This window comes from Ambystoma mexicanum, chromosome 13 (assembly GCF_040938575.1).
Source record: "Ambystoma mexicanum isolate Mex_15411 chromosome 13, UKY_AmexF1_1, whole genome shotgun sequence".
NCBI classification, from domain to species: domain Eukaryota; kingdom Metazoa; phylum Chordata; class Amphibia; order Caudata; family Ambystomatidae; genus Ambystoma; species Ambystoma mexicanum.
Genome location: NC_090938.1, coordinates 381,098,623 through 381,122,856, shown reverse-complemented (window position 1 = coordinate 381,122,856; position 24,234 = coordinate 381,098,623). Strand labels below are relative to the sequence as shown.

At 47.5% G+C, this 24,234-nt stretch overlaps 1 protein-coding gene across 2 annotated transcripts in view; it reads left to right on the top strand.

Annotated features, from left to right (window-relative positions):
- Positions 1 to 24,234, top strand: part of CARMIL3 (capping protein regulator and myosin 1 linker 3) — a 2,002,476-nt gene that overhangs the window by 1,052,052 nt on the left and 926,190 nt on the right. For both annotated transcript variants that reach the window (XM_069633925.1, XM_069633924.1), the window contains exons 27-29: positions 3,929 to 4,104; positions 4,468 to 4,555; positions 8,166 to 8,300. In XM_069633925.1, coding sequence (XP_069490026.1) covers positions 3,929 to 4,104; positions 4,468 to 4,555; positions 8,166 to 8,300 — 399 coding nt within the window. The remainder of the gene's footprint in view (positions 1 to 3,928; positions 4,105 to 4,467; positions 4,556 to 8,165; positions 8,301 to 24,234) is intronic.

The following is a 24,234-nucleotide window of genomic DNA, read 5'->3' as shown; positions in this document are numbered from 1 at the left end:
TGATGTCCAGACCAGGCTGTTGGACATGCCCTTTGAAGGCCAGAAGCTTTTTGGATCTAAGATTGACATCGCCCTCCTGAAGGTCCAGTTGTCTAAAGCAACTGCTAAGTCCTTTGCAGCTAGAGGTGCAACAGCCCCCCGCACATCCGCTGTCTCGAGGCAGGGATTTTCGCCCCTTTCCCACCTTTGCTGCAAGGGTCTGTGGTCAGTCTGCCCTGGGAAGACGGCAGAGCAGGTGCTTCCTGAGAGGTTAAGGAATGGGTACCGAGCAGGGGGCGTTTCGAGCTCCCGCCGAACACCAGGGCGTCAAACCTCAGTGACCGACTTTGCCACTCATCACCATTGGAGGAGGGGCGGGAGGTTTTTGTTGTTCAGCCTGGAATTGTCAAAGACCACGTCCAATGCTTGGGCCTTACAGGTCATCCAACAGGGATTATGCCTCCCATTCCTTCATTGCCCCACCCCTCCCCCCAGATGATGGTCCTAAGGCCACTCCTTTGCCTGCAGATCCTATTCTCCTGGAGGCGGTCCATCAGCTCCTGTTGAAAAGCGCAATCAAGCTGGTGGTACTCCGCCTATTTTCTGGTGCAGAGAAAGTTAGGACGCTTGTGCACCATTCTTGATCTGCCAATGCTGAACTCGTTCCTACACAAGGACACGCTCAAGATGGTGACTCTAGCCCTCGAACTGCAGGACTGGTTGGTTTTCCTGGAGCTTCAGGATGCTTACTTCAGTGTGCCGTTTCATTGAAAGACCAGAAAGTACTTAAGGTTCCTGCTGGGCCAACACCATTACCAGTTCAAGGACCTGCCGTGCAGTCTTCCCTCAGCTCCCAGGGCTTTCACCAAGCTGTTGGCAGTGGTAGCAGCTCGCCTCAGGAGGGAGGGCATTTATGTCTTCCCCTACCTGGATGACTGGCTCGTCCAAGCTCACTCCCCATATCTAATGTCGGAGAATCTACTCTATACATGAACTCTATTGCACAGCCTGGTATTTTCCCTGAACTTCAAAAAGTCTCAGGTTTCGCCGCCCCAGTCTCTCCGTTTCATCAGGGTAGTCTTGGGCACTTGCCTGGGCAGTGCTTTCCCACCTGATGATCGAGTGGCGAACATATTTCGGATTGTCAATGTCCTCCAATCCTAGGTACAAGTCCTGGTCTTGCCTTTTGTGTGGCATCTGGGCCTCATGGCCTCCTGCATCCTCATGGTGCCGAAGGCGAGGCTACACATGAGATCGCGTCAGTGGCTTTTCTGTTGCCAATGCTCACAGTTTCCGGCCCCAATGTCAGATCTTCTACAGGTGGCTCAGGATCTTGTGTGGTGGGCCGTGCGAAACAACTTGCAGAGAGGAACGTTGTTTTGACAACATTGGCCCCAGGTGACGGTGGTACCAGACATATCTCTGACTGGTTGCGCCACTCACCTATCAAACATGACTGTGACCAGACTGTGGTCTCCTGCAGTGTATCAAGAACACACCAACTTGCTGGAGTTGAGGGTGATCAGGCTGGCTCTGGTCGCTTTCCTCCCCACTGTGAAACAAAAGACTGTGTTGATCCTAACGGACAACACAGTGGCCATGCCCTAACTCAACAAATACATCAACTGTGCAGAGAAGCAATGCAACTGTGTTCCTGGGCTCTGGAGAACAGTGTCTCTCTGATGGCGGCTCATCTGGCCGGACGAGAGAATGTCACAGTGGATACCGCGAACAGACTGACTTACGCCTCTCACGAGTGAGAGCTCTGCCAGGAGGTTCTGTAGGGGGACTCCTCAAGTGGACCTCTTTGCCTCCAATGTCAACAGAAGTGTGAGTTGTTCTGCTGCAGGTAATTTCCTTGTCGGGGAGCTCTGCAGGAGGCACTGATGGTCACGTCCACTTTTGACTTGTATGCGTTCCCCGCGGATCCCTGTCAATTTGCTGGTTCTTAGATGGTTGCCCCTGTTCAGAATCATGCTGATACTCATCGCTCCGGACTGGGCCTAGAGAATGTGTTATCCGAAGTCGCTGGACAAGTCCATCTGTTCTCCCTGGTGCCTTCCAAGGAGGGTCAACTTCCTATCCCAATCGGAGGGGCAGGTCCACCACCCGAACCTCAGCAGCATGGGCCTTCGTGCTTGACTATTGAGGATGAGGTACAAGGAGTGGGACTTGTCGGACAACCTCCTCGATGTGCTCTTTTCGGCTAGGAGGCCCGCTGCAAAACATTAACATTTCTTATGGGCGCTGAGTTTGAGCCATTTCATTCCTGTTCTATTAGATTACTCACCATTAAGGCGATTTTCATGGTTGCCATCACTTCCGCAATACAGGTGAGTGAGCTCCAAGCGTTGTCCGTTTTACCTCCCAATTTGTTTTTTTCCAAAGAGAAGGTGACTTTGAGAGTGAGCCTGTCCTTTCTGTCAGAGGTGGTCTTAGATTTCCATCTCTCTCAAAAGATCCATCTTCCTTTGATTTTCCTCTGCCTCACCCTTTCAAAGCAGAGGAACAATTCCGTCAGCTGGACCCGGTACAGGCCCTTAAATTCTATGTCCCTCGAACAAAATACAAGGAAAGATGACAAGCTAGGGCTCGTGCTGACAGGGTGGTGACCAAATATACAATGTCAAGGTGGTTCATTTTCTGCATCTCTGAATGCTATGATCTAGCTGGCAAGGAGGTGCCTGAGGGACTTTGTGACCATTCTTCCAGGGGAATGGCTGCCGCTTCTGCCCTACAGAGAGGGGTCCCTGCCTGGACATCTGCCAGGCTGCAACGTTGGCGTCTTGGCAAATGTTTGCAAAGCATCACTGCTTGAATTCCCTGGTGGGCCAGCATGCCCGTTTTGGTAGGGCAGTCCTCCAGAGTTTTCTTGTTTAGTTGGTGTCCTTGCTTCCTCCCTCCTGCCGATTTACATACTGATTTGGGAGTGTGACGGAGAGCTAGTACACCATTGGTTCTATGGTACCTCATGGTTTGAGTGTTAGGGAGAAACAGTGGAACTGAGGTTGCGGGGCGCATCGCTTCAATATATAATAGCCTCGGGCCACGTTGCGCCCCCTGGTGGTGAAAATGATTCTGAAGAGCAGCTGCACTGGGATAGGATTATGATAGATGTGGAATCTGTTGAAGGAACATCCATCAGAAAGAACATTACAGAATGGTAAGTAATTTGTTCTTTCCTAAATAGGACTTTGTTGGTTGCTTTTTGTCTTTTTCTCCTTATGTAAATACACATTTAAAGCTCTCGCCAAGTAACCTTTGTCCAGTGAAGTCTGTTGTCCTTTACATCTGCAAAGGAGCATGTACCCACAATTCTAAATGACATCTGTAAGTGGGTTTCAAAGACAGAAACTAAGGCCCTTTCCAATGTTGCAATCACACACATCTTTTAGCTCTTTTTTCCTGTTCTGTGACTGCCACACTCCTTCTGGTATTGCTTAAGTTGTTCATTGAATTTCTTGGACTCTGTGAATAGGTGGTGCAGGGGGATCAATATGCTCTTATTTTGAAGCTGAAACTCGATTCACTAAAGGACACAGGGCACTGCAAAGGACCAATGTACCTCCACCGGCCTTCTGTTTGTAGAGATGGAGTAGTCCTGGTTTAATCTTTCTGGAGACTTCTGCTAAAAAGGAAAGGCACTTGCTTACCAGGGTAGAGCATAGCAGCCCCTCAGGAAAAAAGGGCATGAAAATAGATAGAAAGCTACTTGGCCTGTTGTGAGGTAAGATGGTTAACATTCATTGGTAGCTGAAAGATATTATAGGATTCATCAAAAAAACATAAGACATTGTTCCATGTTTGCCAGATGGCAGGGTATAGGATTACTTGTGTTGTGATGTGTGCCTTTCTCCTATAGTAATGCTTCATGGCAGCAAATCATGACCGTATGAAAGTGAAAAGTCTCACTGGGTCACTCTGTGCATCTCCTGTTTGTTCCTTGTAGGTGATCTTGGAGTCTATGGTTGATCTTACTCAGGAATTGTGCCCCAACGGCATGCGAGCAGCAGAGAACCACAATAAGATGCTGAGCGCGGTCTCTGACCGTGTGACAGTGCCTCGAAACTTCATCCGCAGTGTGCTCCTGGAACAGGCTGGGCTCGATATCCAAAACAAGCTCAAGTGAGTGAACATGTTTTCAAGACCTTATAGGGTTGAGAAAGATATGCAGTGTCCTCATCTGTGGACTTCAGTGGCCCCTCAAGTGCTAGGTGGGCTTCAGGCATAGAGGTGTCTGTGTATGTATGTGTGTATGAAAAAAAGTACATGAATGTAAATGCCAGTTCAACTCCTTCCTCTGAATTCAAGAGCCTAAAGAGCTGTGTGTGAGGACGGGAACGCTTGACCTCTTGCTGTCTCACAAAATATTTCTTGAAGACCTGTTGCTTTCATCCTTATAGTATTATTTAAGGAAGATGTACAAATGTACAGTAACAATGTTAGTAGTTCTACTACAACACTTAATTTGATATTTTGTCTTTGTAGTGAGGTGAAACTCTCTGTCGTTACCTACCTGACGAATTCCATCGTGGACGAAGTACTCCAAGAACTATACCACTCCCACAAAAAGCTGGTAACTTCACTTTCCTCTTTAAACCTTTTCTTTTGTTTCCATTCTATGTTTTTATTGGCATTGCATTATTAACTTGGTGCAGGTGAAACAATGGCCTTATGCAGGAACTAATGAGGAAGAGGTGTTGCCTGAAATCCTCAATCCCTATGACTACCTTGAACTACAGAGTTTGTTGGTGGAAGGTGGTCCTGATAGGGTTGAGTTTAGTAAGGGCCAACGTGAGTGCCCATCTTTGGAAGGCCTAAGGCGATAGGTCTGTTCTCAGCTAGAAGGTGAACTTCCTGGGAAGCACAGGATTTATTGGGAAGGTGGGCTCCTCTACAGTGAGCCCACAGAGTCTACAAAAGGAGACCATAGGAGGTTGGTGGTTCTCCTTGCTGTAAGACCCTTCCTATTCCATTTGGCGCATGAAGTCCCCCTTGCTGGTCACTTTGGCATCAAAAGAATCAAGCAAAGGTTATCCATGCACTTCTACTGGCCCACGATGGGGGTGCAAGTAGAAAGCCACTGCAGGAGTTGTGCCACATGCCAGTTAGCTGGGAAAAGTGGCACAACAATCTAAGCTCCATTGGTACCACTCCCAGTTGTGGGCGTACCATTTGAGAGGGTAGGGATTGACACTGTTGGCTCCCTAGATCCCCAAACATCCTCAGGCAAAAGGTTTATCCTGGTGCTGGTCGACCATGCCACCAGGTATCCTGAGGCCATCCCATTAAAAACTGTGATTGCCAAGTCAGTTGCAAAAGCTTTACTTGGCATATTTACTAGGGTTGGCTTTCCTATAGAAGTTGTGTCTGATAGGGGCAGCAACTTTATGTCAAAGTTATGCAGGCCATGTGGAAGGAATGTGGAGTTATCTATACGTTTTCATCTGCATACCACCCACAAACCAATGGTATAGTTGAGCGGTTTAACAGGACCCTTACCCCAAAGAAGAAAATGGGATCTTCTGTTACCATGCTTACTGTTTGCCTACAGTGAGGTACCTCACGTGGATGTTGGCTTCAGCCCCTTCAAGCTTCTTTTTGGTCACCCTGTGAGGGGAACCTTGGCTATAGTCAAGGAGGGGTGGAAGATGCCTACTCCCCCTATCACTACCAATTTAGTGAACTATGTGCTTGGACTCAGAAAAAGAATGGTACTGCTGGTGGGCCAGGCTAGTGAGAAATTGAAGGCTGGGCAAGCTCTAGTGAAACATTGGTATGACCAGAAAGCTTCCCTGATCAAGTTCCCACCTGGCCAAGAAGTCCTGATCATGAATCCTATAAAGCCCAGAGCTTTGCAGTACAAATGGTCAGGCCCTTTCACAGTGATGGAGTCACTGGGTGAGGTCAACTATTTAGTGGACCTTGGAACGGCTGGACAAGCTCCACAAGTGTTCCGTGTAGAGAGTTGAAATAACTGCCCTGCTGCTGGCTTCAGATGATGATGTTGAGGAGGAGTCAGTAGCTCTCCCTGACTTGTTCCAGGGCAGTCCTTCAGATAGCTCCATTGCAGGTGTGAAAGTGGCCCCTCCCCTGACTTCTGTTCAACAGGCTGAGGTGAGAAGTTTATTGAGGCAATTCTCCCCCTTGTTTTCGCTAGCTCCTGATTTACACCTTGGTGCAAACATGACATTGACACAGGAGATAGTGTACCTACTAAAAGTAGGGGATACAGAATGTCAGACAAAGTAAGGTCTTACATCAAGATGGAGGTCAACAGGATGCTAGATCTTGGGGTGATCAAACCTTTCAGTAGTCCTCTGTCCAGCCCTGTGGTTTTGGTTCCAAAGAAAATAGGCTGATCAATAGGTGCACACCAATTTTAAGTCTCAATTTCAAATTAAAGAATCAACAACTTAGATATTATGGGTGCTGGGGAGGAGTACAGGCTCTGACACAGAGTTTGTGACAAACATGAAATGAAAAAAAGTGTCTAAATCTTAAGACACTCCCGTCTCCTGCACACCTTTGGAACTGATACACAGTCAGTCAAATGTAGTTAGAATTTTTACTTCAAAAAGGTAAATAAATATTTAGGCAAAACAAACAGATTTCACAATATGTTGACCAGAACACTTCAGGTTAGCATTAGAGTTCGTAAACATACAAATGTTCAAATCAGGCCATCATAAGAGAGAATAATCTTGAAAACAACAGAAATAGAACATTGGTTATATTATTATATAATCAATCAGAAAATAACCAAAAATGTTATTCTTGTAATGTTCTGAGGAGCTCTATGCGTTTCTGGGAACAACCCCTTCTTCAGGAGCAGAATAATCTGTAATTATATACATTAAAGAGATCATCAGTGTCAATATGGTATTTACAGTGTACACAAAATTAGAGAAATCCAGAAAGAGAAAATATATACAAAATAATTTATATAATATATATAAAAGAATGAAACAATCCACATATATGTAGTCACAATAATTCAGTTATAATCAGACAAAATATTTATTTATATCATCCACTATCTCATCAGTGTGACTCCAAGAAAGAAATTAATGAGGCCTCAAACGGGCACTAGGATATTTAAACAAATCGAAAGAAAATATTACCTGTCAAAACCAACTGGTGAAAAACAAAAAAATTGATGAATTCACAGCAATAGAAAATCTGAAAATCTGATAGCAATAAGGATCTAATTCTAGCTAGGATACATATTGATTAATGCCAAACGGATAGTGAATACCCTGTGAAATGAGAGTAAAGATGAATAAATAAGTGGTATTGTGTAATAAACCTAAGGGTCAAAGAATTAAAGGGCACCTAAAATAGATTGAATACCATGCTTACCATAAGCTTACCATTACCACTCTCATTAGGAGGCTGGCGGAATGAGATTAACGGTGCCGGTAACGGTGCCAGCACCATTAATCCTATTCCGCCCTATTACGAGGTTCCCTCGCGGGACCCGCTCTGGATGTCTGGTTTTAGCTTCCTCCCCATTCCCATTGAGCCCTATGAGGGGCTCAATGGGAATGGGGAAGGACCAGGTCCGGGTTCCCTGAAGGAGGAAATACTGGGCCCTCCAAAGTCGGAATGGCCCGGTATTTCCCCATTCAGGGAACCCGGACACGATTTTGGAGGCAGCCATGCCCTTATTAAGGCATGGCTACCTCCAAAGTCGTAATGAGGCCCCTAGGCTTGACCGCCGCCAATGCTGCCTTGATTGGTCTGGCTTGTCCAGTATTCCAAGAAACTAGGCTGTCCTTCTGAACCTACTCCCACCAGGTCAGAGTTCAGAAATCCATTTTAACTGTGGCCTCAAGCGAACTGATGTAGAGCTGCGCTGTGTCCCCTGGTGGCAGAAAGGTTTCCAAAGATCAGCTTGCTGCGAATAGGGATACCATAGATGAGGAATCCATGGGAGGAACATCCTTCAGAAAGAACATTACAGAGAGAGAAGTAATTTATGGCATGGAAGAACAGGAAAAGACTACTGTTGGTCTTGCTTCTTTTTCAGAGCATATTACTTGGTTTCTGGCCCATTGGGAGCCCTAGCATGTGTGGCATTAATACAGATCCTTCGTAAGCAAGAGATTCTTCAAAGTAGTTAAGTTTCTCGTCAACTTTGAGATGCTCTTTTTAAATATTGCATTATTTATTTTTCTCTCTAGTCTCGTCATATGGTTGAGCTGAGAAAACTGGCCCAACAGGAAGCTGAAATTCTGGGAATGCTGCAGGATCTGCCTCCAAAAAACAAGTTTAGAGACAGTGAGGAGTTCACAGACGACGATCTCTCCAATAGCATCGTAAGAGATTTAGCACTCATTTAGTTTCATCATCTGCATGCCCCTTCTTTTGGTTGATTGGTGAGTCATTGTGAACCACTGTTCCATTTCGCCTCTTCAGTGCATATCCACTTGAGCTCACTCTGAATTACACAGAAGTTGTCATTGCCATTCCCCACTAAAAATCCCTTCTTCACAAGAAACTGTGCCAATAGCTTGCTGCTTTCAAGTGTTAGGTAAAATTATGTGAATGCATTTAAAGAAGTCACACATCCACTGACATGTTTTCTATTCAGAACACTTAGATGGTTTTTGTGAACATTCTAATTTGTAAATAACTATAAACAGTTAATTGTACTCGTATGTGAAGACAAAGCCACTGGATGCACATTTTATTAATGAAGGTTTCACCAAGTGACCTAAAGTTAGGAAATAGTTTGCAAATACAATAGTTTACTGCTGTGATTAATATATAACATACTTTCTAGCAAAAGTAAAAAATGCACAAGTGAAGATGGTAAATGTGTTATTTACAGAATAATGTAGTTATCCTGATTTCAAAAGAATGCCAAAGTGATCAGCAAATGATTCATTCAGCAATAAAGGGATAAGTTGTGAGTTGTCATCGAAGAAAAGGGTGCACACAAAATACTGTGAGTTCACACTGCTCCATTAAAGTCTGTCCTGTTCAGAAAAACAAACCACTCCTTTTTCATCTCCCGGAGGGAGTTCCTAAAGAAATAGGATACTTTTACACACTTGGTTTTTTCTCTTTTTTTCTAATGTGTAGCTATCCTAGCAACTAGAATTCTAAATTACTTTTTCAAGCCGTCGTTCATGTAAGTGCAGCAAATGCATGTGCATTTGTGCAAATGCGGCGACACCACACTTTAGTGTGGTGCACAAACTCGCCATTTTCCTTTTTTCCATCTAATAGGTTTGAACTGCAGACTTATTCTTTCATGCTCCTTATTTTTCCTGATATTGCAGAGTCTTCCATTCTGTTACTGTCTCGTTCTTAGTCTTCCTTGTTCCTGGTCTGTGGCGTCCTTCTTTGGTCCAATCAGCCTATGCAGAAACCTTTTGGTTTCAAACCTTGTCTTATTCTACAAACTGTTTTCAGTGTGCGACCTACACAAGTGCTGCATCTCTTGTCTGGGAACAACCACCAATCTACTTTGTGGCTGCCTTGGGTGTGCCACCATATTGGCCAGGTTTATGAAAAACCATGTGTTGCATATGCAGTCTATCCATGGTCCTTTGCCATTAGAGACATGCTTTATTTTTGAAGCACAAGAGCCTGATAAGTGCATCGAGCATAGGTACTTAATTGAGTTTTTCTAAACTGTGTGTTGTGCATTGAAACCTTGCCAGTTGAGGGTCACTCACTGAAACCCTGCCTAAAGTCTCCTCCCAGGTGGACAGGAGAAGGCAGACGTTTCCTGGTCCCAACCCTGGGCGTGGTGTACTGCGGGAGGATCACCTGGGTGGAAACAGGACCCAGGGAAGTGAGGAGATTACGTGGGACGAGACACCACATTGTTCCTCTGATAGGGAGGTTTAACACTGTGCCAAAGAGGTTATAGCTTATTGGCATTTTAATGTCTCTTAACCTCCTATGAAACCTAAGGTGGTGAACACTTAAGATTGTAACAATAAAGGATACTATACCAAAAGAAAAGACTCTTTTGAGGATCTACAATTAAATGCCCTCCTCAATCCCAAGGGTAAACTACAAAGGGTTGTGGAAATGTTGTATTCACTAAACTATCTTCCTCTAAACAAGTTAAAACCCACAGCCCCACTGTTAAAATTGCTAAGAGAATTAGATATACCCTTAAAAGTAATCAAGAGGTAGAAAAACCCAACTTTGATAAGACGAAGTGTCCCAGAATCCTAGTGGGACTGAGACAAAGAAGAGGGCTGAAGAGGCATGTACATGAGGCAGTCAGGCAATTGAGGCTGATGACTCACACCTGAAGCCAATTTTAAAACCTGTGGGGTATAAAAGGCTTCAGCAGGAGAAAAGAGGAAGAAGGAGCTGGAGCAGGAGTTGGAAGGCTGGCAGCAGTAGTAGTAAAGGATAAAACATGAGGCTGGCAATTCACAAGGAATTGGGAGCAGAGAAGGGACGCCGGAATGTGGAGACAGCAGATTTCACTTGCAGGTTTTGAGAGGGTCCTGTGTACTCAAAACCTGTATTGCAGAGGCTGCACTGAGGAAGACGTGCTAGAAGGGATGTTTCCCCATGCGAGCCGAGTTGTTGTGATAGCAGAGCTGTGATCATGTGGGAACCCAAGGCCAGAGGCAGAAGGCAAACTGAGGGTTTTGGGAGCGAAGGAAACTCACAATTAGCCAGACCAGAGACACCAGTGCTGGAGAAGGGTGTGGATGCTAATTGAAAACAAAGAAGTAGAAGAGGTCAAGGAAGTCGGGAGAACGAAACAGCCCGCAACCGGTGTGTCCCTGAAGCCGGTGAGTGAAGCTTGGTGCTCAAATGCTTAATAAGCCTTGCCGGTAACTGTAACCAGCTCCAAAGCAACTCACGTAGAGTTGAAAGCAAATAGAAGTTATTCGTCACTTTCAAGTACAGCGTTAACAGTGAAATTGTAACACGCGCACATATTCTGAAAGCCAGAGCGTTAGCGTGGAAAGTAAAGACCATTCCAATAATTGTACATCCCTTTTCATATTACCGGAATGGTCATGTGCCTTTAATTGTGGAAAAGGAATGCTGTTTGAATACATTCTGTCTTACAAGAGTTACTAGTGAAACAAGCACAAAGGAAGGTCGCGCGTGACCAATTCTGTTTCCCGAACGAAGTCAGAAGTTGCCTGTTTAACCTTACGCGGGAACACACTTTGATTCAAGTCTTTAAGTTTGAAAAGCTTTCTTAAAGGGGGGTTTCATTTTGAAGACTAAACCTTGTTTCATTCTGAATTGACATTATTTTCTTGATGAAGTGGCTATACGGAAGAAAATAAGAAGCAATACCCAAGCCAAGATGCAAATCATTTTTCCAGTTAAACAAGTACTGTTTAAACCACTACACTTAAAATATGAAGTTGTCAACAGTCCAGTGGCCTTACATCTAAGTGTGGCATTGTTACCTGATGCTGAAAGTGTGGCACTACGGCTTCTGGTAATTACTGGGACAGAAGGGGCGTGAGCAAGTCTGGAGAAGGGGAACTGGGTGCTTGGAAGGAACATTTGGGAAAAAACCTGTAATGCTGTAGGCAGCTTAAGCTGAGCTGAGAGGAAGTTATTCTTCTGGGCAGAGGATGGTTACCCGTGATGGCAGTCAGAGAGACAGAAGAGGCACCCCCCTTTTTTTAGAAGTCATTGAAGGGACGAATGCCTTGCCTACCTGTAGAGGTCGAAGAGTCTTGTCATTACATGCCTAATAATTCTGAAATATAAAACTGAAGCAGAAGTACCTGAACAATGGTGCCATATAAATGTCAGTGGATGTTACATTGGAGTGGTTTGGAGTAGTGGCTTACGGTGGGACAATGGTGACTGTTCACAAAGTTGCAAATATAGAAGGGTGTTTCTTAAGAGGGAAGCAGCAACCCAAAGAGAATCATCCTGACAAGTATACCAAATGTACTGTAGAGGTCCTAACTAATTGTAAAGCTGTAGATGTAGAAATTCTATTCTTTGAACTGTGGCAATCAATATTGAAGAGAAGATATCCAGGATTACCATTGGTGCTATTTTCTTGGCTGCAATTGGAAGGGGATCTTTTCAACCAAAACCGGAGAATTGTTAGAGTTTTGTTTTCACTTGAAAGTTGTAAGAACTGGTTCAAGATTTTCTTTTCCTTTAAACATTTTGAAGTGACTTTGAAATGCTGCGGAAAGGGATTTTCCCAGGACAAGGAAAAGTTATCCAGATATTGTTCAATTCTTGTTTATTTTCTTATGTTACTTTATTATTATTCTTTGAATGTATGGTTTTTTAAAGTGAGGGCCAGTTTACCTATGTTAGGAGTTGTTCCCTTAGCCTTTAGACTAGGTAGAGAATTCACTGATAGAGTAGGGCAAGCAAGGCTTTATTTAAAAATAAACATCTTTAATAAAATATCTTATCTTGAGAAAATGACAAGCAGTTGACCGTCTCGCTTTACTGACCTCTCATAGGGTCTAAGCCGAGGCTTCATGTAACCCCAGAAAGGGTGTAAGCACTGGATTAAGCCATTGTTTTTCACTAGGAGTCTGGTGACCTCTTCAGGAGATTAAGTTTACTGAGTGCATTGAAAGTGTGCGGGATGCCTACCTCCTCCTCACAGAGTAAAGGGCTGGCTATTTCTGGCTGTAGATCTATTGAGTTTTTTACTACCTATGGTGGAGTTCCCCCACTTTCATCTGGGTGGTTCATCCTTCTAATGACACACTTTCTATCCTGGTGACTCAGGGAGGTTCCACCAGGGGGTAGAGTTCAGGTCCTCCTCTTGGAACCATGCTTCAAAGTCTACTTGCGAGAGTAGAGTGCTTGTTTAATGCATTATTTAGTACTGTACTGGGTGACTCTGGCGAAATGGTACCAGTTGGTGTAGAGAAAAAAATATTGCTTTTCTTCAGGCATCATTGCTCTTAAAGACAAAGTGCTACTTTGAGTTCCACTAAGCATCTATTGCTGCCTCTCTAATTATCGGTACAAAGGAAATACAAAAAGTAATGCAAGAAACACATATTTCTTGCACTATCTGCTTCTATCACACAAGATCCTGTCTCTTTGATAGGTGTCTGACTAGTGGACATTTAGTTGTGAACCACAAGATCCTTAGCCAGTTCATACTAAATCTTCCAGCACACACATTATACCAGTGTTGAAATACTGTGCAAGTTCAAGGACTAAAAGGAACAGCTTCTGCACTCATTACTAAATGCCATACACAATGGGCCTCATTCCGAGGTTGGAGGTAAGTACCGGTCGTTTCCGGCATGGTGGAAAGTACGACTCCGGCAAGGTGACAGACCGCTAATTGCGTCCCATTCTGACCTCGCGGACACGCGCTTTTTGCCATGCCGCAAAAGTACCTAGCGGCATGCCGCAAAACCCCCCGAAAAACCCCTACCGGCCTGCTGCGACACGTACATTACAACACCGCCATGGAAGCAGCAGCGACAGTAAATAACGGGGACCGTAATTTACGGATCCCGTAAATTACGGTCACCGCAAAACAACGGAACCGGAAATTACGTCATCGCACAGGAACGGGAAGGAGCGCGGCGGCCATCTTTAAAAACACAATCCATTGCCATCCTCATCAGGCAGCACCCTTGGGAGCAATCCGAAGTTGGGGAAAGCATCAGGAACCCAGGAACTATGCCTAAAGCACCTAAGAAGTCTGCGGACCGGCTCCGCAAGAAGCGATTCTGCCCTGATGAGCTCCAGGTCATGGTGGACAACCTGGCAGAACACGCTGACGTGGTGTTCAGCCCCGACATGCGGAGGGAGTCCACTATCCGCAAAAAGAACATCTGGGCAGAAACCGCCCAAAGGGTGAGCGCTGTAGGCTCCACCCCTCGCACCCCCAAGGACTGCCGCAAGCGGTGGGATGACTTGCGGGTGAGGGTGCGGGGACTCCTCACTGCCAACAGGAGTCAGGCCATGCAGACTGGAGGGGGCCCAAGTTCCCCTGTGCGACTTGAGCCATGGGAGGAGACATGTGCCGCAATGATTGGCACGGAATGCATAGAGGGCATCGGTGAAATGGACTGCGGGGCAACGTCGTCTGCCGATGGAGGTGAGTGTCCAAAGTCAACACTGCCAATGGCAATTGCATGATGTAGACTCCCCCAAGGGCCATAAAAGGCACCTTGTCATGTAGCCACCCCCCCATCCAACTAATGCAGAGTCAACTGCAACGCAATCAAGGGCCAAGTGCAAGTACATAACACACATCAGCCATAGTGCAGTAACTTGCACATTCCATCATGCACATTGTGCATCAGGTTCGGCAGTGTGTGAGCCAGACTGCACATTACTATGGCAGGATGAGTCACTCCGACACATGCGTACACATGCGTACATTCAATTCACATTCATATGTACTAGTACTGTTGCAACGCCCAGAGGGCCACAAACCCCAAATTACAGAAATGTGAATGCAGCGATCTATGCAATTAGCGCATCATACAATCACTCATGTTGTCCCTCTCCTCTACCCCCACAGGCACCGATCATGACAGCGGGGATACCCAGACGACCCGTCCATCCACCTCCACGTGCAGAGGCCGATCCCGGAGCATTCCAGCACGGAATAAGAAAACAACCCAGGCACCACAAACACCAGTGGAGGATGCACCACCACAATCCCTCCCTGCCTCGGCACCTGCCACATTAGACACCCCAAGGTCGGCAGAATCAAGCATTGCTGGGGAGTTGGCAGCTACGGCCACCCAGGAGAATGTGGACAGCCCCTTATCGATCTGTGGTGCCACTGAGGAGGACTTTTACCCCACAGTCCACACCCCGGAGCCCACCAATGTCCCCCTGCCATCAAGCAGTGACTCTGTGGAGCAGGAAACACCTGGCCGTAGTGCTCCGGCAGATCCTGGACCTATTCCACCAGTTGAGGCCATGCCAGGGCAGGTAGGCCCAAGACCCGCCAGGAATGTACCTACATACATTGATGAACCAAGTGCACATCAGCTGACGGACCTCATTAATGTGTTCATGGAGGACACCCGCCAGGCCAGGGTGGAGTGGGTGGATGAGCTAAGGCAGATGCGTCAGGCGGTCACTGACAGCAGCAATAGGTTGTGTGCGGTCCTGGGACGCATCGCGGATGCCCTGGAGGCTGCACCTCCCACACGACAGCCCCAGCGGGAGGACACACCGTCACAGTGCTCCTCCACCCAGACCAGCCCGCTCCGACGCTCATTGCGTACATTGCGCCGGCCCAATATGGATCCCCCTGGCTCTGGGGGCACGCCTTGAACATGCTGGCACACACATGTGGCCTATGTTGGCCTTATGGCACTATTCTGGGGTTGTTGTGGGTGAGGGAGAGGGGAGTGAGGGGGTGTTTGGGAGTTGGGGGGAGGAGAAGGGTGGTGGAGGTTTTGTTGTACACGTTTCATGACAATTATTCAATACACTGGTTGTTCATAATGTAAAACGGAGTGGACATTGATCATTGCGCAGGTGTCATTTGATGTCTCACAGTGCATGGAAGGCAACATTTGCATCCTGGGGAGTCTGTGGTAGGTATATGTAGTCCCTTGTGTGCTTGAGGAGGGCATCCAGCACTTGGTTCAGTATCCGGGTAAATAAGGGTTGTGATATACCATGCATGTGCCCCACTGTGTGCCGGTAGGTGCCTGTGGCAAGGAAGTGGAGCACAGTCACTACCTTCAGTGGAGGGGGGATGGCAGAGCTTTATTCTATGAAACTCACTATGTCGTCATGTATCAGGTCCACTATGGTGGTGATGGTGTCATGGTCAAGCCGGTACAGGGTGTGGATCTGATGTGGTGTTAGGTTGAAGGAGGTGGCTCAGATGCGAGGGATTGGGGGCTGCCGGCGTGGTAACGGTGGATGCACTGGTGGTGCATGCTGGGCCTGTCTCACCCTCCGTCTCCTCCTGTGTGTCCTCTGTGGTTGGGGCTGTGGTTGTTGTTGTTACTGCCTTGCAAGCAAGGCCTCCAGCTCCAGTTGTGCCACTACTATTGGTATCATCTTGGTGTGGGAGAGGGTATGGTGTGCGGGTATGCTCATTTTGTGCTGTGCCAGACTCCATTGGCTACACCTGTGCTGATTGTGTGCACCTGTGGCTGTGGAAACCACTGCTCAGTGTTCTTAACTCCTTCTCTGAGATGCCTGTATGTACTCCATGCCGGTAAGGTACTTTACGGCCTTAAGGAGACCGTTATTTACGTGTGCTCCTTACTTGCGATCAGCTCCGGTTTACGCCATGCCATTGATTACGCCATGGTGGTGTGCGCGCGCGACCCAAGACCGTAAATTACGGCATTGTTGTTTACAGTGCCGTAATTTACGGTCTGAAGGGTCGGAATGGCATGGAGCGGAAATCCATGCCGGTAAATCATTACCGGCATGGTTTGTACCTTACCTCCAACCTCGGAATGAGGCCCAATGATCTATATGCGGAATGTTAAAATACACACATCGCATTGTGTTTAAAGAGGGGCCTCATTACACGGAAGGCGGTAACCATGGCGCCATTAGCGCCATGGTTCCCGCCGGTATTTTACCCAGTCCGCCATGGTGAATGGCGGAATTACCACCCCACTCCAAGGTGTGCGGGCGGTAATTCCCCATGAACCATGGCACTTCCCCATTCCCATTTTTGCCCCCATAGGGCTCAATGGGAATGGGCAAGGCGGTAATTACGGTACCGCAAATCGTGGTACCGTAATTACCTTCAGAGTCCCTTTGCGGGTTCCTTCCTTAACGGCTGGTAAAACCAGCCGTTAAGGTAGGGACCCACAAAGGGACATCGTAGTAAGGCGGTAAGGGATTACCGGTACTGGTACCAGTAATCCCTTACCGCTATCCGTGTAATGAGGCCCGATAACATTTATGGAACCTCACATTGAAACATGATCATAGGTCTAACCACAGAGGTTGCAAAAAAGGAACAATTTGAAAAGGGTTCTTTCAGGAGAGAAGATGCTAAGGAAAATGTGAAATCTCAAAATCCCAGAATACACTTTGACTCTTTGAATAAAGCTCAGCTGGAAATGAATGCCAAGTCCTAGGACAACCACAGATTTCTGTTTGTTAGAATGCTGACTGGCTTTGACTGTGCCACTGTTCCATTCCAAAATCTTGAGGGTAATGGATGGAAGTTTTTGAATCAATCATAACCTCTGGCATTGCCCTGGGCAACATGCCAGACCATCATTTTTCAGCCTGACTTGCCATTAAAGAAGGGGAAATTCCATATGCAAATCAGACTTGGTCCTACCTGAAAGGGGTATTCAAGCCCTGCTTCATAAGACAACAAATCACCCAGACATGTTTGTGCCTCGTTGGTCGTCATAAGTGAAGTGTAAAAGCTCAGTCTCTAGGCAGAGCAGGCTCAGTCTCCCATCACTCAATTCCCACTCCATACATAAAAACACTACAACATTCCCCATTAGCATATACAAGGTGTCTTGGTGGAGAGATCAGCAGACAATGCAAGACTCGCAAAGTAGAGTACAACATGGTTTATTTTACAACCCAAAAATGCCCAGTACTCAAAATGGATTGGTTAAATGGTGGAGGGATTTTCAAGTAAGCAATTCCACCTTGCTTAACAAGCACTGCCCTTTGATCAATGCTTTACTTGCCCAGGGCATTTCTTCCTGGTGATAAAATTAAAATCATGCAGCCTGTGGGGTTGTGTGTGTCCGCTCTATTTTTTCCCGGCTGTGTTTTTTCTGTCATTGTCTTACACAGGATGCTGAATTTCTTGATCTTCCCTTCTATTTCCAGGGCTAGTGGGGCCCTAGTTTGTATCTGTGCCACTCCAGGGTTATGCATTGCTAGATCTCACTGGGCGCAGGGAGCTTTTGGTGTGAGCCCAGGGGAACAGACATGTTTCAATGGATTGCTTTTCTCCCGCAGATTCCTCATCATGATAGATATAGATCATCCAGCTCTGCTGTTCGGAAACTTTTCGACAGGGGGCACAGTGGAACTCGACTCTTCCGCCTTGTCTGGATATCGATCGTCGGCTCCGGAAGTGACGTCGGGCATCGTATATATTGCATGTCAATACGCCCCATGCTTCAGTTCCTTTTTTCTGCTTGCTTGCGCGCTGCATCGGGAACACGACTTGAGTTTACTCAACGTTCTTTTTGTTCTGTTTGTACATGTTCTTTGAAAACCTACATGCAATGTTGTCTCACAGGAATTCGGCTTCAAGCTGCGATTGTGAGTCCAAAATGTCTATGACCGACCCCTGCGACGTCTGTCTATGGTTGTCTAGGTGTTCGTCACGACACGGAATCCAGCGCGTCGTGTGCAAAGATGCACCTGATATCCCTATGCGAGAGTGCAAAGTGGAAACTGGTTTTGCAGAGTGGAAACTGGCTTTGGGCTGACCATGCGTCATGTCTCCGGCACGGTCGCTTGTCCGGTCTTTGGAGGCTGAGACTAAGGAGCCCACTCACGACAAGGGGAATGAACTACATCGCAAGAAAACCAAGAAACGGTCACATTCGAGGAGCCATTCCTCGTCGTCTTCCTCGCTGAAGAAGAAGCAGCACCACCGCCATCGACGCAAGTCCAGCTCTTCGTCGGAACGAGGTAAGGCCTCAGCGGGTCCGACCACTCGGGAAGAGTGGGAAAGTTTTAAAACTTCAATGTTAGAAATGTTTACGAGGCAAGCCACTGTAGGTGCAGCTCCAGCCCCCGGCCAGCAAGCTTTGGTGGCAAAAGCGGCGCTCGGTGCTACCGACCCCAAGCTAGCCACTCCGTCGCCATTATCAGCGTTGAAAACCTCTTCAGGTGTTACGCCTACCAGGCATAAGTCACCAGAGGGCCACAAGGCCGAGGCCCATGATGCCCATCGGTTATCTGAATGTCCCTCCACGCAGAAAGAACCTTCGGCATCGAAAGCTTCTGCTTCAAAACCTATTCTCAAGCCCTCAGCACCGACAGTCGGCGATGGTTCATTTGTGCCGCTGTCGAGATAGGGTTTCTTTGATACGATGCAATCCATATCTGGCGTTGATGATCCTGAGGACTCAGTTGACCCCGTCTTCACGGGGCCCGGCGGGGTCAATTATTTTCAACGACCAGACCGATTTACTGGCCCTAGCTCAGGGTCTACATGACGCCAGTGGTCTGGATACTTCCCCAGACCTTGAGCTACAGCCAAACCACCCCTATACCCATGCTAATATTAGGTTCTGGGATCTGGTTCACAGGGTGGTTGACACCCTAGGGTTTAAGGTGTCCATTACCGCTCTTCAGGGGTATGAGCTTACTGCAATTTTGGACGAGAGTCCTACAGTCGGGCATAACATGCCTTTCAACCCAGCCATTGCGGACCCTTCTTTCCTCGCCACACACCTTTCCCTGGAAGGGTTGATTACACAGGCTGTTACTATTTCCACCAGACCTGCGGCATACACCTCTAATCTGCCTACCGATAGAGAGGGGAAGAAATCTGACGCATTGGCCATAAAGGTGTTTGCCTCTGGTAGCATGGCGCTCAAAGCCACTAACATAGCATGTGGATTCGCCAAGTACTCTTTTGACTTATGGAAGGCTCTAGAACATGCTGCTGAATTTGTCCTTGAGGGTGCCATGCAGGACAGATTTTTACAGCTGATGGAGGATGGGAACGAGGTAAACAAGCAGTCATTACAAATGGGCCTGGACACAGCAGACTGCGTTGGCAGAGCAATGGGTACAGCAGTTGTAATGAGACGCCAAGTCTATCTAAAAAGTTCTGCCTTCTCTCCAAATGTTCAAAACAGGTTGCTCGATATGCCCTTTGAAGGTGACATGCTTTTCGGGCAGAAAGCAGACAAATCCTTATAGAAATTCAAAGAATCAAAGTTGGTTGCTAAATCATTGGGCCTAGCCACGCAGTCGGCCAAACCTGCCTTCAGCTTTGCCTCCAGGGGCAGAGGATATAGACGTTATGTGCCCTATGGCAGGAAGGCGCAGCATCCGCAAGCCAGGCAAGCACAGAGGCGCTTGTCGCATCCAGGAAGGGGCAGAGGGACTCTAGAGGCCAACAAGCAGCGGCAGGGTCACCCGTGCCCTCTAAGCCTCTTTGCCCTTCTACCATGCACCAGTTGGTGGACAGTTGGCAGGGCATTAGTCTCAGTGGCAGGAAATAACCTCTGATGCCTGGGCCCTGCAGTTGATTAGGTGGGGTTATTGTCTGCCTTTTAGAAAAAGGCCTCCAGACCAACCTCCACCTCTCCAATCCAACCGGGACAGGAGCTCCAGGAAAGACTGAGGCCCCTGTTGTCGAAGGGTGCCGTGAAAGAGGTACCTCCCGATCAGAGAGGGTCGGGTTGGTATTCCTGGTGCTTCCTAGTGCCCAAGAAGGGAGGAGGTCTCCATCCCATCCTGGACCTCAGGGCCTTGTACAAGTTCCGGAGGAAGGACAAATTCAGGATGGTGACATTGAGAGAGATTTTCCACGCTCTCGAACTACAGAACTGACTGGTGTCAATAGACCTACAGGATGCTTATTTTCATGTGCCGATACAACAAAAGCACAGGAAGTTCTTAAGGTTCCTAATAGGCGACAAGCACTATTTGGGTTGACCTCCGCGCCAGGGGTCTTCACCAAGCTCAAGGCGGTAGTTGCAGCTCACCTCAGGAGATCCGGAGTCCATGTATTTCCGTATCTGGATGACTGGCTGATCCGAGGGAAGTGAGCGGGGCAGGTCTTGTCTCATCTGGAGGACACCTGCCTACTACTGCACATGATGGGCTTCTCCCTCAACTTGAAGAAGTCCCATTTGACACCAGTTCAGCAGTCCAGTTCATCGGAGCAGTCCTAGACAACCAGATAGGGAAGGCCTTTCCTCCCAAGGAGCGAGTCAGCAACATAGCACAGATGGTGCACTTGTTTCAGAACAACGCCACTCTTCCAGGGGCCTCCTTCCTCCGCCTCTTGGGACTCATGGCCTTCTGTATTTTTCTAGTGCCAGAAGCCAGGCTGTGTATGAGCTCCATTCAGTGGCTCATGAGGGACCAGTGGTCTCAGTATCTAGAAGCTCTCACGGATCCCCTTTCACTGTCCAACCAAGTAGTCATCGAACTCGGCTGGTGAAACACGTGAAGCAATCTATTGGTGGGGGAACCCTTCTGGCCTCCTTGGCCCCACGCCGAGTGGTCACGGATGCGTCCCTGAAGGGTTGGGGCACTCACTGCGAGGATATGCAGGTGAGCGGCCTCGGGCCTCCATCAGAAGCCAAGTGGCATATCAACAGGCTGGAGTTACAGGCCATCAGGTTAGCCCTGAGGGCCTTTGCCCCATCTCTCAGAGGGAAGCATGTCCTCGTCCTGACGGACAACACAGTGGCCATGCACTACCTCAACAAGCAGGGTGGTGTGTACCCCCGCCCACTCTGTGCAGAGGCAATTCAGCTGTGGTTCTGGTTGCGAGAGAACCAAATCCTGGTCTCTGCAGTTCATCTGGCGGGGACAGAAAACACCTTGGTGGATGCTCTGAACAGGCAGAGCTCAGTTTCACACGATTGGGAAGTGCGCCAGGAAGTCCTTGAGGAGGTCTTCGCTCTCTGGAGTACCCCAGTAGTGGATCAGTTCACCACAGAGTCCAACAAGAGGTGCAAACAGTTTTGCTCGAGGAAATTCCCAGCGAACGGTGCACTGGGGACACGTTTCTGGTGGATGGGATCTTCCCTCCCCACTATGCCTTCCCCCCAATTCCCGTCATCCCTTAGGTTCTGAGGAGGTTGAAGAGACTTCGAGCGACCATGATCTTTATCACCCCCTATTGGGCGAGGGCAACGTGGTACTCAGATCTCCTGGATCTGACCTTCTGTCCGCCTCATTGGTTGCCTCAGCATCCGGATCTCCTAACCCAGTCGGAGGGTTGAGTGCTCCACCCGACCCCCGATTCCCTTAACCTACATGCGTGGCTCTAGAGAGGTTGAAGTAGGATGATTGGGGGACTTGAGGTGGTACTTGAGGTATTGCTGGCTGCACACAGACCTTCTACTAGATCTCTGTACATGTGCAGGTGGAGAAGATTTGAGGCGTGGTGCAGGGAACGTGAGACTGACACTATCACTTGCCCCACTGGCACTGTGATGGAGTTCCTTCTGTCACTGGCCTCTTCAGTCCTTCAGTTTGCCACAGTCAAAGGGTATTTGGTGGCCCAGTAAGTGTTCAAGAGGGCCGCAGACCAAGGTTCCTTTTTTACTATTCCAGTCTTGGCCCAGTTCCTGAAGGGCCTTCTCAACAAGTTTCCACCAACCCCATTTGTTGTTCCAGATTGGGACCATAATCTGGTTTTGACCTATTTGATGGGGGCTACGTTTGAGCCTATGCATTCATGTTCTTTGCGACTATTGTCCCTTAAGACAGCCTTTTTGGGTGGGATCACATCTGCCAGGAGGGTTAGCGAACTGCAAGCCTTGTACTGCAAACCTCTCTTTCTGAAGTTCTTTTTTGAGAAAGTCTCTCTTAATGTCAGACCTGGATTCCTTCCCAGGGTGGTTTCAGAATTCATCTGTCCCAGTCTATTGAATTACTTGTCTTTTACCCCTCCTCCACATCCCTCAAAAAAGGAAGAGCGATTCAACCTACTTGACCCCAAGAGAGCATTGAGTTTCTATGTTGCTCGCACATCTGAGTTTAGGAAATTGGACCAGTTGTTCGTGGCCCATCCCTTGTCTAGAAAAGGTCTTGCCATCACTAAACAAACCCTGTCACGTTGTATTATTTTGTTCATATCAGAGTGTTACCAATCAGCAGGCAAGGAGCTTCCAGCGGGCATCAGGACCCACTCGACCACAGGGGTCTTGGCCTCTGCAGCCTTGCAGAGAGTTCCTATTAGGGATATGCCAGGCGGCCACTTGGTCATCCTTACACACTTTCACCAAGCACTATGCCTTGGTAGTTGCACAGGGAGCTGATGCAACGTTTGGTAGGGTGGTTCTACAGAATCTGCTGGTGTGAATCTTTCTGCCCTCCTCCGTTATTCTAACTGCTTTGGGAGTCTGTCATGATGAGGAATCTGCGGAAGAAAAGCAATAAAATGAAGGTGAAATTACTCACCATAATGATCTTTCTATGGATTCTTCTCCCACAGATTCCTCATTGACCCTCCCATCCATCCCCGCTCAGAAAGTGCTGTAGGCTGTCGCTTCTGTCCAAACGAGAAGGCATCTGGTATTGGCTCTGGGATGACCGCTTCTGTTTCATTAAAAAAAAATATATATATATATATTTTTCAAACATTGTTGTGGGGGTTACCCCCTGTTAGGATGTATCTTTGTTAATGTTTAAATGGCTGGTTAGCCTCCTCCTATGTTTTTTTCTTCTGCAGCGTTCATTCGCGGGAGTTGGTGGGATGGAGGCTTTGTGGGTGGAATGGAGGAACTGAAGCATGGGGCAAAGTGATGTGCTATATATACGATGCCTGACGTCACTTCCGGAGGTGACGATTGAGAGCCAGACAAGAGGGATCGACGGCCGAGTCGAGGTCCACTACGCCCCCTGTCCAAAGGGGTCCGAACAGCAGAGCTGGATGATGGATATCTATCATGATGAGGAATCTGCGGGAGAAGAATCCATAGAAAGATCATTACGGTAAGTAAGTTCTCCTTTTGGGCACTTGTGTATTGCCCACAGAGCAAGGTATGGGCTGGTGGCAGCTAAATGCTGACTTGGCAGTGGCTCTGAGTGTCCTCCATTTTTGGGACACCCAGGCCCTACCACAGGAATCGATGGATTCCTGATAGAAGGCATGATGGCCACTATGGCATCTTGGTTTCTATTGCAGTTTACCTTGTTTCCCAAAGTACTGGTAAGCCCTCACTCTATCCCTTCCTCCTGAATGGTTGTTGGGCGGAAATTGCATATATGGCTCTAGGACTGCCTCCTGTCAGACCGACTGGAGCGTTCCCAAAGGCTGTGTGGTGTGGGTACACCCTAGGGGTGGAATCTGTGTGAATGGAGTCTCAAATGAATTCACATTCTGTGTTATGGGTGTCTAGTTTCTGTGTGTGACACATTGACTGAGACAGCCTGGACTGAAACTGACATGTTTGTTTGTTTGTATATTTATTTTGCGCACTGGACCCAGAGGTATCAGGGCGCAGGTGAAAAGAGAGCTTACATCTTAGATAAGGATGTTACAGAGCAGAGGTAAGGATAGTTTCCTCAGTGTTACAGAGTGAGGGTAGAACCGTATAAAACATGTTTAGCAAAACAGTATAATACATGTTTAGAGTAGGTAGACATCATGTCATAATTCACAGGCATTTACACATT